This window comes from Rhea pennata, chromosome 2 (genome assembly GCF_028389875.1).
Source record: "Rhea pennata isolate bPtePen1 chromosome 2, bPtePen1.pri, whole genome shotgun sequence".
Taxonomy (NCBI): Eukaryota; Metazoa; Chordata; class Aves; order Rheiformes; family Rheidae; genus Rhea; species Rhea pennata.
This window is the reverse complement of record NC_084664.1, coordinates 105,018,482-105,031,823: the sequence shown is the minus strand read 5'-3', so window position 1 is coordinate 105,031,823 and position 13,342 is coordinate 105,018,482. Positions and strand designations below refer to the sequence as shown.

At 36.0% G+C, this 13,342-nt stretch overlaps 1 protein-coding gene across 2 annotated transcripts in view; it reads left to right on the top strand.

The window, feature by feature from the left end:
• DOK6 (docking protein 6) overlaps nucleotides 1-13,342 on the top strand; it is a 252,314-nt gene that overhangs the window by 88,932 nt on the left and 150,040 nt on the right. The window contains exon 2 of one of the 2 annotated variants that reach the window (XM_062570068.1): nucleotides 5,519-5,626. In XM_062570068.1, coding sequence (XP_062426052.1) covers nucleotides 5,519-5,626 — 108 coding nt within the window. Of the gene's footprint in view, nucleotides 1-5,518; nucleotides 5,627-7,298; nucleotides 7,351-13,342 lie in introns of those variants that run through there. The other variant, XM_062570069.1, reaches the window with a different exon arrangement.

Here is a 13,342-nt window from a genome sequence, read left to right as displayed (position 1 = left end):
TTAAGAATTGTATTTCAGAAAAAAATGAAGAGTGAAATCAGTGCTGTTTGAGACAAGAAAGTCGCTGTTTCTAGGGCATCCTAATTTTGCAGATGCACGGAAAGCAGGGTGCACAGGAGGAATGGAAGTCATTGCTACAGCAATACTTTTGGGTCTTTTTTTAATACAAACTATTGTTAACTCAAATAGATTGATTCTGATGACTTGAATGTCCTTTTTTTTTTTTTTTTTTTTTTTCCCCTATTGATGTTATGATGTTACTTGGCAGTAGTTCAGATCCTGTAACTTGCTTTTAAGGTGAGACATAAATGATTTTGTCTTCCCATTTTCCTCTTGAGTCTTTTCACTGATAATAACTATTTTCCTGTTTCTCTTAAATTTTTATTTAAATGTGTAATATATTCAAGTGTGTACTTCCACTGAAGCAATATAACCTCACCTTTTGTCTTGTCTCCTTTTATCAAAATGTGCACAGAACAATCAAAAAGTGGTAGGTGGCAAAACAATGGCTAGATGGGACTTTATTTTGACAATTATTTTCATTATTATTATTTTATTATTGTGAAATTATGTTCATTTTTTTTAATTTGAGAGTTAAGATGCTTTATTTACTCACAATATACTACTTTCCCTTCGTGTACCTCATAAAAATCAGTATCGATCCTTTAACGGAGGTAACTAACAAAGTAACTTGATTCCCCCCCCACACACACATGTTTTAGTGTTTTTATGCATGTATTGAGGCGGTTCTGTCTGTGCTCAATGATGTTTTCTGCTGGCAACTAGGAGCTGACACACTGGTGTTTTTCTAAAGAGACTAATGTTTCTACAGCCACTGACGGAAAATTAGGTAGTTGTCTAATACGCCTGAGAAAGTAATTACCATTTGTACTGTCAGATAAAGGCAGGGATATTTAGAGGAAAGTGTCTTCCTGAGAGATCTTCAATGTAAAAGTTCTTTTTTCAGATCACTTTTAACTTTTTTTTAGCAAGGTTACTTAAAAAATAAGACTGAAAAGTTTTTTGGAGGATTGAGAGAGTTTGAGGAATGGATGGTGGAATTTGAGGTGTTTTATGGAGAGACTTGCTAAGAAAAATTCCTTCTGTAAAGGATGACTAGCTAAGCTTTATTATTAGTTACAGCTGTGGATGAAACTACATTAATTTTGAGAGTGTCTTTTATAAATGATGAAGAAAAGGATTTAGAAATCTCTGGAAAATAGAAACTCATATGTAAGGTTCACATAGCAAGTCAATTATTTTAATATATTTTATAAAAGGAGAAAGTTATCCTTCCTTCTAGAAAACTAATATAGTCAATGGATTTCCTGTAATATATCTTTTAATGTCTTTGTTATGAATAACCATGGTAACAGTAAAACAGAACTCTTGATGCCAGAACAAAGAATAATGATTCAGTCAGCGTTCAGACACTTCCATATATTCATCAAGAATATTAAACAATAAGAATAGAAATTCTGAGAGCCTGGAAAGGTGAGCTGAGGAGTGCATGAAGCAGAAGAAAAAGTAAGCAGAGAGGATTAAGCAGAGATTTTCATCATGAATTGATCTGTTACAATGTTTTATTAAGTAAAATATAAAAAGGGAAATCTGAATAGTAATGGTGCAGCACTGGAAGTTGTATTCCTGACTAAAAAGGCTTCAGAAATCATGTTGGGGTAATAAGATTATGTTGTTCCAAATCCAGAATCCTCTTCTATTGCTATGAGATGAGCCTCTGCTCTCCTTTGAGTTTATGCATCGTTATCAAAATCATTACTGCATGACATTGCTAGGGCCTGCTGCATTGGTTCTCTCTAGACCGTGTGTGTTACTGTCGTTACTTACTAAGTTACTGTCGTTGCTTACTGATCTATAAATGCATGGCTAGTAGGATCTAGAGGCTTTCTTCTTTTTCTTGCTTTGCCCGGTTGAGAGTCAGGTAAAACTGAGAGAGGAAGGGTGTTGTTAAGGAGATTCTGCTGTTCCATGAAGCTGACAGGCAATTTCAGTAGAGTCCTTCTCAGGTTTACCCTGCACAACATTTTTTTTTTTGTCCTTTGTAATTGATATTTTAATAATAGATAAAAAAGCTTGCATGCATTTAACACTACCTTTCTAACTTGCTCTAAGGAAAAGCAATAGTACGTGGTTAGAGGTCATCTGTGCTGTTAGCCTGCAATACAAAATTATGAAATCATTTCCTTTGAGAAGTAGATGCTCATCCAAGAAGGCTGTAATACTGATTAAATGATCAAATGTTTGGCAGTTCTGTAACCTTGCATGCGTGGAAAAATGATTCTTAAATTTCACCGGCAAATACTAAATATTATAGGGACAAATCTGCAAATGGCTGTCATTCTCTCTGTTGTTAAAGGGCTGATGCTGAATTCTTTCACAACTGCTACCCCAATTATCTGGGAGCTTTAGAAGTCTTTCAGAAGTTTTGATTACAGCCAGTGGCATCCTAAACTAGGCCAGGAATAAAAGGGTATCACACAGGTCAGAATAATTGAGGAGATTTCTGTATGTCAGTGAGGTGCCTTATGAAAGGCAAATGTTTGTTTACTGTGCTCATCTGCGCCTATTTATTCATATTTATAGGTAAATTCGTATGGTAATGTGTTTTCAAACTCTGAGATACAAACTATTGTAATCGAATAAAATTCTGCTGAAGTGCAGTGGAACTGTATGTATTTATACCATACTTAAAAGTGATTTTAGGTTAAAAAAAAAAATCTGGATGCACAGATGTACCTCTTTGTATGTACATACCAAATCAGAAGTCCTCATCAAACTGTTGCATTCTTCATATCTCCTCTCTCTCTGGATCTGGAAAATATACAAATATAAACAATAAATTGAAGAAGTAACAGATTGAAGGGAAAACATACAGTTTCTTCATTTTGATCATCTCCTTAAAAATCTAAGGACCGTTCACTCCTCCCTCTCCATCTGCTGAAGTCTGAGTCGCACAGTGCTCCCAGATCATCCCAAGAGAACCTCAAGGAATAGCCTAATGAGGAGCATCCTAAAGGAACAGTAGTGTCCAGCCCCCATCGGTGGATGTGTTGAAGCCTTCATTAGTGAGGGGTCAAAGCCTCCCTGTCAACTTCTGGCAAACTGTCAAACCATCCCTGTGCTTCCAAAACTCACTCAGATTGACATCCAGTCAAAAAAGCCTGAAGCTGCAGTTCAGAAGACCCTGCTTGTTTATCACAGGATGAATTGCTTTGGACTATGCTAGGGGGCGTTTTATCTAGGAAAAGTTCTCACTCTCGCAGGAAGCAGTCTGACTCCTTCACTTTGCCTGTCCAGCTTTCTGTTCATTAGGCACCCTCCCGATGTGCTAGATCTAACTGATACTTTGTGGTCTCATGAAATAAAACTATTCCATAGATATTTCTTAAGAAAGAACAACAACAAACCCTTCTCAGCTTTTCAGTCAATTGACATAACTGCTCTTAATGCCACCAGCTGCCCAAGATTCAGGCCACGCATTAAAATCTGCTGTCGCTGATGATGAGGCCTGTAGATTGATCTACTCTCCTAATAAAACATGTATGAGGACCATAAACCATCATGGGCAGATAACAAAAATAAGGAAATCAATAAAAGACTTGAAATGAAGGCAGTAATTTTACCTTTTCTGAAGAAAAGACTTTCCTGAGAGAAGGAGAGAGGAACTGAAAATGCCCATAGACTGAAACTCAGATCTCAGAAGAGCCAGGAATATTATTGGAAGAGGAAAATATTACAAGCTTTAAGAAGCATAAAGAAATGCTTACTAAATAAATAAGTATGACTCCTTTGGACAATTGGTGCTATTGCATCCAGTAAGACAGAAACAGAGGGAATACCCACTGCCTGTGTGTTGCCTGCAGAAGTAGGGATTTTCATGCCATCACATTATGAAGAGATAATATGGGTTAATCAAGAGATAACTGTGCCAGCAGTGCTTTGGTAAAGTAAGTTGCAACTCTGCTAAGACATTATTTGAAGAAAGTTCCATCTAATGAAAATGGTTTATGGTGTCCCACAGTGTAATGACATTTATTCAAGAAGTATGATACTGTTTTTGTCTTGTCCAAAAATGTGAAGAAGAGATAGGTGATACGGATGTCACTTTACAACCTTAATAGAGAAATAAGCAAACTTTATGCTTTGTAAGAAATATGCTTGCTGAATATGCCATTAAATAATATTTTTTTCTTCTTAAATATCTTCATAATTAAAACATACTGATATTGTAGTTCAGTTAGTAGGGTTTTTAGAAGAAAACACTTGGTTTTATGGCTAACATTCATCTGAGATAGTAACAACAGGATCCTGTCAATATTATTGTATTAGAATGTACTTAATTAAACCTGATTGATTGTTTCAATGACATTTTCTGTTTATGCTCAGTTTAAGCAGCATCACACAAGGAAGGGGAAAAACTCTCTGCTTCCTGGTCTCTGCCCATATTTTCTGTTGTGTTTGAACTAATCTAGTTTGAATAGTACTTTATTTTTTTGTTTGTTTTTTAACTCATCTTGAAATAATAATGTAAGGATATATGGGGAAGGTTTAAATAAAATTGTGCAGGCAGTGGAAGAGGAAAATTATGTAAACTAATGTCGTAGATTATCAGATCAGATTAATATCTAATCCTTCACTTCCAAACCATAGTCTAGAGGATTATCCTTCATCAGCTTCTCTGTGAACTGCAAATGGATTTGATAACTCAGTCCTGATTTTTAAACTTTTAGTTATAGCTGTACCACCCAAACTTTTGATAAGTAGTCTATTAAAGTATCCTTGTTGCTTGAAAATGCATTTTAAGCAAAATCTAGCATGATCTTTATTAGAATGAGCTACTATTGTTTTGTTTGTGGATTTCTTGATCATCTTGGAGTTTGTTTGTTTGTTTGCCTGTTTGTTTTGCTGCATGTGCCAGACTTTAATAATCTGCATAGATTTCCTTAGAAAAGTTTGTAATTTGAGTGGGAGAAGTAGCTATAGTTGTCTAGCAGTGGTCACACTGATGCTTATTTCTGCTTGGTGCTTTCTGTCTTGTGCATACAAGATTACACTAACTGTTGATGACTGTGCTGTGTTAAAAACTGCAATGAATTTAAATGTTTCTCAGTGGTATTGACACTCTCATAGAAAAAGAATGTAATTGTGAAAGCTAGAAATGCATGAAGTGATTTCTAAATGCATTTTCTGTAATTACAGCCTTGCAATTCTTTTCACTTTCAAAATTCATGGATTTTCTTGTATCTCAGGAGTTGACAGATTTGGCACACATTAAAGAAATTGAAGTAAAATAGTCTTTACAAGTCTGCAAAAGAGTGAGATTAATTAGTATCTATAAATTGAGGAATTAGTGTATGGTAATAATCGATGTCCTCAGAATTTTTCAAGCTTTTAAAATAAAATAGTGTAAGTATTGCTATGTAAATTAGATAACTGAATGTTCATAACTTTCATCTCTAAAGAAAAGCTAATGGAATCTGTTGATTTTTGTTTGCAGATTTTCAGGCGATGTTGGTTGGTTTTCAAGAAGGCTTCTAGCAAAGGACCCAGGAGGCTAGAAAAATTTCCAGATGAGAAGGCAGCATATTTCAGGAACTTTCACAAGGTAAATCAAGCTCTTCTAGTGAAATGAGGCACTCTTTGTTTACCTACTCTTCCTTGGGAAGAGCACATTCTTGAGAAGTCAAGTTTGCAAATGATATTGCAGGAATCAGGTTGAAAAGCATAACCCTGACAGAAAAAGCACAGCAAAACTTCTGTAAATGTCAGTGGTGCAAGTTAGATCTCACATTGTTTGTTCAGATGAGCAAAAAAACCACAGTTTGTGTGTGGGGAAAAAATTGATGTTTTTTCTTTAATATTGCCTAGAAAATACTACCATTTTGTGTAGTATTTTGGAAATGTGTAAATTTGATTACTTAATCAAATGTTTAACTGCTAGTTATTAACTGAGTATGAATTAGTTCTGATGCTACTAAATGTTTTAATTGTAATGTCAACACTAGTTGAATATGTAATGGTTTTCCCAGAACTCTTCCAGATTTACAAACTCTGTCAAAAAGAGTTCTTTTTAAGGGTAAAAATTAGCCTTTCTAGAACAGTATTCGCTGAATGAGATTTTCACTGTTCTCTTGTCATTATCACTTAAGTGATGGAAGGAAAAATCTCTTGTTTTCCATCTGGTAACTTGCTGCTATCAGGTTCCCAAGTCATGCAGGAGGCTTCAAGTTAGGTAGTAATAAGATACTGCAGTGTTTTATGCTTCTATAGTTTTGACTTCTATCCGTTTGCTTTTTAGCTTGTTGACGTATCAGAGTTGGATGTTACCTTACAGCTGGCAAATTGAAAAACAGAGATGACTTAACCAAGGTTAGACCAAAGCAGTGAAAGAGTGCAGATGAGGGTCTAGGTTTGTTGAAGCCAGGACTAATGTTTTTTATAATAAAAACATGAATTAACCTTTGGGTTGCAATAAACTCTTGACATCTTTAAATGCAAAGTGTACATATGATAAACAACATACAATTATCTCTTGGATATCTTCTAACAACAACAAAAAACGCCTAGTAATTTGGTATCATCAAAAATCCAACTTTTGATCTGACATTGGCATTAGGGTTTAGAACTAACATATACTGGACAACTGGCATTTTCACTATGTGAAGTGTCAGCGACATTTCCTCTCATGTGTCCACATCAAGCAAAAATGATCATTCTCTTCAACGGAAGTTGCAAAAAATAATTACTTTCAAGGTGGAACTTGATGATGAGGCTATAAAATGATGAATTGTGTCTGATAGCTTTAAGTAGGACTGAAATCCCAAGGAGATCCACTATCAAGTTCTTATGGATTAGTAACACAGCAGAAGGATGAAGTTGTAGGGTGTTTGTTGGGGGTGGAAGGGAAGGGGGATATTTGTAGAAAGTGTTGCTAATACAGCACTTTTATATAATGGGATTCAAAAACACTTTATGTTGCTTGACAACTCATCTTTGTAGAAAAATCAGGTGACAAGCAAAAATCATTTGAGAAGCTGCAAAAATAACATCGTTGTTGATGCAGCAGCATGCGATGGTACTGTTGATGGAAGCTCACATTAGCATGGCCCTTTTCATGTGACACAAGCGAATGAAAAGGATGTTACATTTCTTTTTCATCTCTTTTTTTCTTATTCCATTTCCAAACAGGGGAAGAAAAAATGAAATGGAAAGAATACACTTTCCTATTTAAAATAATAATGAATTTTTGGCTGCGCAGAAGAAAGAATGCATCCATTCAGTGTGATAATATTCCCTTTCTCAAATGAAGTCAGGCAATCATTTCTTATGGTATAGTATCAAAAAATAGAAACTGCATCTCATCTGCAAGGTTGATCGGGGCTGATCTTTTAAGGATATTTTATTACTTCATGGTGATTATTTGAGGCGCTTCACCACAATTGTTTCCACTCTGATGGATGAAGTAGTGGTAAAGTGGATGCCAATGAGTTCTTAACACCAAGTGTGACTATTTGTGGGAATAGTAGTGTCGTTATGGGAGCAAATACAGTTATTTGATTGCTGGTACTGGACCAAAATATCCTGGTTCTTTCTTTGTTAGAGCTGTTTATTTCTTTGTCATATTTTCAAATAGTTGTTTATTGTTACAATATGCAAAAGCTTTGCACTGTTCTGAAATTTTGTGTTTCCTTATTTACTCACAAAATATAATAGAAGGAGTACATCTGGTGTGCAAAGTTAAAGAAGGGTAACTGAACTCTAAGAAGCAACAGCAAAAAAAATGACTAAAATTGAGAAATAAAAGAGCTTGTGTTTAAAGAAGATTAAAATAGTTGTTGCAAACTCAACTTCTTAATAAAGGGCAACCTTTTCTGGAAAGGTGACAAGTTTTGAGTGAATATTAATAAAATTCATATAAGTATTATGTATGTCAGATCCCACAGAAATCTCTGTTTCAACCAATCTCTTTTTCTAACAAGTAGAAGAAAGAGGGTAGTGCAGAGCAGGCTTCAGAGCCTACTGAGACTCTTAGCAACTTGTGTCCTTCAGATCAGTCTGTGCTATCTTAGGAGAGGGTCTGTGCGTACAAGCACGTAGTCTTATTCAAACTGTTGTGTGCAGGTTTCCTAGCCTTCTCATGTAAGGGGTTGCCAGAGGAAATTTTACCTCTCAAGTGGAAACAGAACAAAAATTAGTGTGTTTGTCTTACCTCTATTCACTTCAATATCCAGGAACACAACCAAATCTCCAGGGTAGTTTTTGCCACTGCTATGTGTATGTATAGACATATAAGTGTACACATATGTATGTATACATATAAGTGTATACATGCACACACACACACACACACACACGCACACACACACGGTAAGAAACGCATCAAGAGCTTAAGCGTCTCTGCTTTTCCAGTGGATATTTTAGCTTGAAATGTAGCTCAAATTAAGTTCCTGCTAGAAACACTGCACCTACATGGCTAAATGCCCAGTACACAGGTTTATCATATAAGTGTAGGAGATGGTGTGAATTATAGAAAGGCCTTTAGGCTGTTAAGTTTGTATGGAGGGACTATACGATAGATTTATTCTACCACAGCACAGTTGCTAATTTCTTAGTGGGGCAACTTTAAGATATAAGATGCTTGTTCACCTCAGAGTATTTCAGGATAAATGAATTCCTGATGATTTTGAAAACCACCACATTTGGGCAGACTTATCCCTATGGTAGTCTGTTCAGACTGTTCAGAATTGTAATTCCAATTCTAAAACAAAGAATATCAATATTTACATACGATAACATTATCATAATCCTAATAAGAACTTCTCTTTGATTGTTCAACTTACACCATTACTTTTGTGGGGGTTTTTTGCTTGTTTTTGTCTCAGCATCTTCTAGTCAATACCTTTTCTTTAGAAAAAAGAAAATTTGAAATTATTTATGCTAATTTAATCCAAGAGTCCTTCTCTATTGCAGAGTATTTCAGCCGTTTATGTTACTCATGTTTGCTACAAATCAGCAGTTAAGTTTCCTTGTAGACCTCTTTGATTTGGGATGATACTATTATTACTTGTTTATTGCTTCAGCGCTTCTCTGAAGTAAAGGCATTCTCAAAGGGCAATTGGCTAAACATCTATTAAAGGGGAAGCATCTGTTAGGCTTGAGTTCTCGTATTTTTATAATAAGATATATCAAATCAGTTGATTTACATCCAAATCTGAATGTTATTTGAATTCCCCTTCCTCTATTTTTTTTTTATGGTATAATGCTTATACTTCTATCTTTTTCAAAATCTCAAATTCAAATCCATCTGTTCAGTTTTGCTCTACTGACCATTATGCTACTACTATTTTAGTTCACCTAACTTTCTTCAGTAACACTTTATTTTACCATCTGGTTAAATTCACTCTTTGCCTCCAAAATTCATATTAGAGGAAAGCTAAATATGTGAAGACAGTAGCATTAAGAGCAACCCCCGATTCAGACAGTTTTGTCCTTTTCATCTTCTCTCCTTATCTTTGCTATTTCAAAGTGTGTTCGTATTTTAATGTGTAGACCTTCTTTCAGAAAATTTAAAAATAGTGATCTCAATGTTTATATTTATAGTAAGATATTAGAATGATATTACCAATAGCTCTGTATGAAAGTGTGTTTGTGTGTGTGAATACTTAATTGCTTAAATAATCTTTTGCAAATTTCTGTCTGCAAAGAAACTAGCGCTTAACAGTTACTTTTACAAATCTTAGCACTTTGAGGTTGAGGGAGATGCCCAAATTTACTTTGCATTTGTGTTGTGTTATTTGAACCCTTCTCAGTCACCCCAATCAGAGATGGCTGAATTTTCCTGAAAACCATAGCCTTATTTTTCCACTTTTTGATATGTCATTCTTTTCAAATATTTGTGACCTTTCATGACTTTGGTTTTGCTAGAAAATAAGATACTACCTGCAAGTGCTGTAAACAAAATGTATTGTTTCTGGTGCAGCTAACGCTTAGTTGATGAGATTGAAATTGAAATGATCCCTGTTTGAATGAATAATTGTTAGTAAAATAACTCAGTACAGTTGGTTCTGTATACCAAACCAAATTTGTAGTAATTATTAAATCCCTATTAAAATATCCAAGTGTCTGAACAATGTAATTGCTCAAAACAAGCCTTCTCTGCACCAAAAACCAAATTGCAGAAATAATTGGAATTGTGCTGGTAATAAAGCTGTTAATAGAGTATGAGCACATTAAAGGGCAGCATGCAAACTAATAATACAAAATCTCTTTCAACTAAGATTGTATTAAGGCAATAACATTCCCTTAACAGTGTGATGAGGAAAACTTAGCATGCTGACAGGACACTGAGCTCTTACAAACACGGGCCTAAAATACTTAACTCCTATGAATCTGCTCCTGTGTAGGACTCTTCTCATCTTTTCAAGTGTTGAAGGTGCAGGGCCATTAGTTATGAATTAAGAGTGTTAATTTGTAAGGATAAATAAAGAAGTGCTTCTGTAAACTGTAACTTGTCAATGGGTGGCTGTGATCCTGAAGAGAGAAAACGACTGCCAGACTGCTATGTCTGATTTTTAGAAGCTGGAGGAGGAGTAAGGGGATATCCCATTTTAGTCTTAATTCATAAATTAATGCCAGTACTATGATAATCACTTTTAGTTTGCAAATGCTATGCAGTTGTTTATTTTTTCTCCTCATATTCTCTTGTTTATTTGTTTGGTTTGGTTTTCTTTTGAGATGAAAGTTTGTGTTTTGAATTCTTCAGCAGTGAAATCAGTGGCTTATTCTCTTCTTTTGGGGGGGGGGAGAATAAAGGAGGGGGATCTGTTTCTTAAACATGAAAGCTTTACAGGTCCTGTTTAGACTCCAGACACACAGACAGAGGACAGGGCCGGGTCCCTAGGTATCAAGGAGGGAACAACTGGTGGGAAAATTGGGAGATAATCTCTTAAACAGTCTGTAGTGGTAGCACAAAGCAACCCCCAGAGATGTACCTGGATATATGGTTGGTATAGGGACCAACCATTAACACTTACTACAACAAAATTCATAGGAATGCTTGAGTGTGCTTAGAAAAGGGGCACTCTACTCTTGAAAATAAGCTATTTAAATAAGTGCTCTTATTCCCATTTTTAAGCATTAAAACAAGCTGGAAAACTGAACTTTTTACTGTGGAAAATATTCTTGGATAGGTGAGTGGGATAGTAAGAGAAATACTTAAACATTTAGCAGAAGGGAAAGAATATCTATAATACAAAACTTCCAAATATCATTGAACTATAGGGCAATTCAGGTTGGAGGGGACCTCAGGAGGTCATCTAGTTCACTCTACTCAAAGTTGTGCTCAAAGCAGCTTCAGTTAGATCAGGTTTCTCTGGGCCATGTGTAGTCAAGTTTTGAATATTTTCAAGAATGGAGGCAAGCTCTCTATTCCTGTATTTGACCACCTTCATGGTCTTCTCCTCACCTTACTGTCGTTACACTTTGGTGCATTTCAAGAACTTTAAGAAGTGCTCCATAGAATGTTTGCAGAAGTTTTTAGTTCATAGACATGGACAGATCGAAGGAGACTACGATGAAGGATAAGTTACTCAAAATCATATATAATATTAAACTTTCCATTTCTTTGAATTTTCAGTAAATTCATTTTGTATGGAAAGGTATTTTGAGAGGGAAAAATATATATTTTTTGAGTACTCTAACCTAGAGTTTTGGTCAGGTAATATCTTTCCTGAACACTTACTAAGATTTGAAAAGAAAAAGTGTATATGTCTAGTTAAAGTACAGGAGTTCTGTTCACTGTATAAAAGGTACCCACAGAATTGATGGAAAATCAATGCAGTGACCAACTTGCAAACAGTGCCACTCAAAAACTGGAGGGGGGCTAGGAGAAGGCAAATGAAGTTTCTAGAGGGTTGGAGAACTTGGCATATGAAGAAAAGTTGAAGGAAGTGGGTTCATTCAGCCTGACGAGAGAAGGCCTGGGGGGCTCCAATCACACTCTCCCATTTCATAAAATGTAGCTATAGAGAAACAGGTACTCTTCTCACAATGATGCATGTGGGCAGGAAAAGAGGCAATGGGAACAAGTTACTTCAGGAAAAATTGTTGAGAGGTAAGAAAAAAGAAACCATTGTGGGAACAATTAAACATTGGCTGACCAGAGAACCCCATATTTCTTCCTCGGAAGTATTCAAGACTCGTCTTGGCAAGGCCCTCCATAAACGGACCTAAGTCCCTTCTTTCAAGGTTGGACAAGATGATCTCCAGGGTTCCCTTACAACTCAGACTTTTCTAAGAACTGTGAAGTATGTGGCGTTAAAGTGGCTGCAAGCTCCTTATATATCCATGTGCTGCATGTGTTGTATCAAACTGTTCCTGTCGTCTCCTGAGTATATTTCTTTCATTTCTAGTAACGTAAGAAATACACTCAGTCTTCTAGAGTCTCCTAAAACAATCCCAGGAGAGCTTTTCATCTGAACCTCTCATGTTATGTTCTTTACAATAGAGACTTAGAACATGATGATCTATGTGTCAGTTATATATATTCTGCTTTTACCATGAAAATCTAGCCATGCTTTGGCAAAGTTTTAAGCCTTTCAAAACCTGTACTTTGTGTATATTTGTTAGAAACACTTTTGAGTTTGACAGCTAAAATGTCTCTTGTCATCTGTACAGCTCCTGTGTATGATGAAAATTCACATAATTTTCTCTCTTGAGTAATGAAATATGTTCCTTCCAGTTCCTCGGGGCTAAAGCCTGATATTCACTGTAATACTTGCTTGTCCTTTCTGAAAACTAGTGTGGGGTCATGTATCTGCAATGAAATCAGAGTGCCATTCTCTGTATATTCCTCTGACACCTAAAAATCATGGAAAGGAAAATTATTGAATTAAAATTTAGAGAAGAAAAAGAGCAAACATTGGTGGGTAGGAAAAAAACAAAGGGAGAAATGTGCTGGAACTCTGAGAGCGCCTTATGAGTTGGATATCTGGGAAAAAATATCAAGAGCTGATCAGAGAGGGGAGGCTGACTGGTCAAGGAGAGGTTGAGGTGAGAACGGGTAAAGGGAAGAATGGGATGGGAAGAGCGTGTCTGGTATTAAGGCTGACCTCAAACCCAAGAGATTTACACGGAAATAAGGATCTCGGTACTGAGATAAAAATCTAAAAAGGTGAGGAAGACGGAAAAGGGGGTGAAGAGAATGGGGTACAGACACAGCTTGTCTCTTCAGCTCAGTAATTTCTGAGGCAAAGAGTATCAGCGCAGCAGGGCGGATGCAGCTGAAGAGAGAGCAGGAGGGACTGCTCGGGTTTTTTGCGTG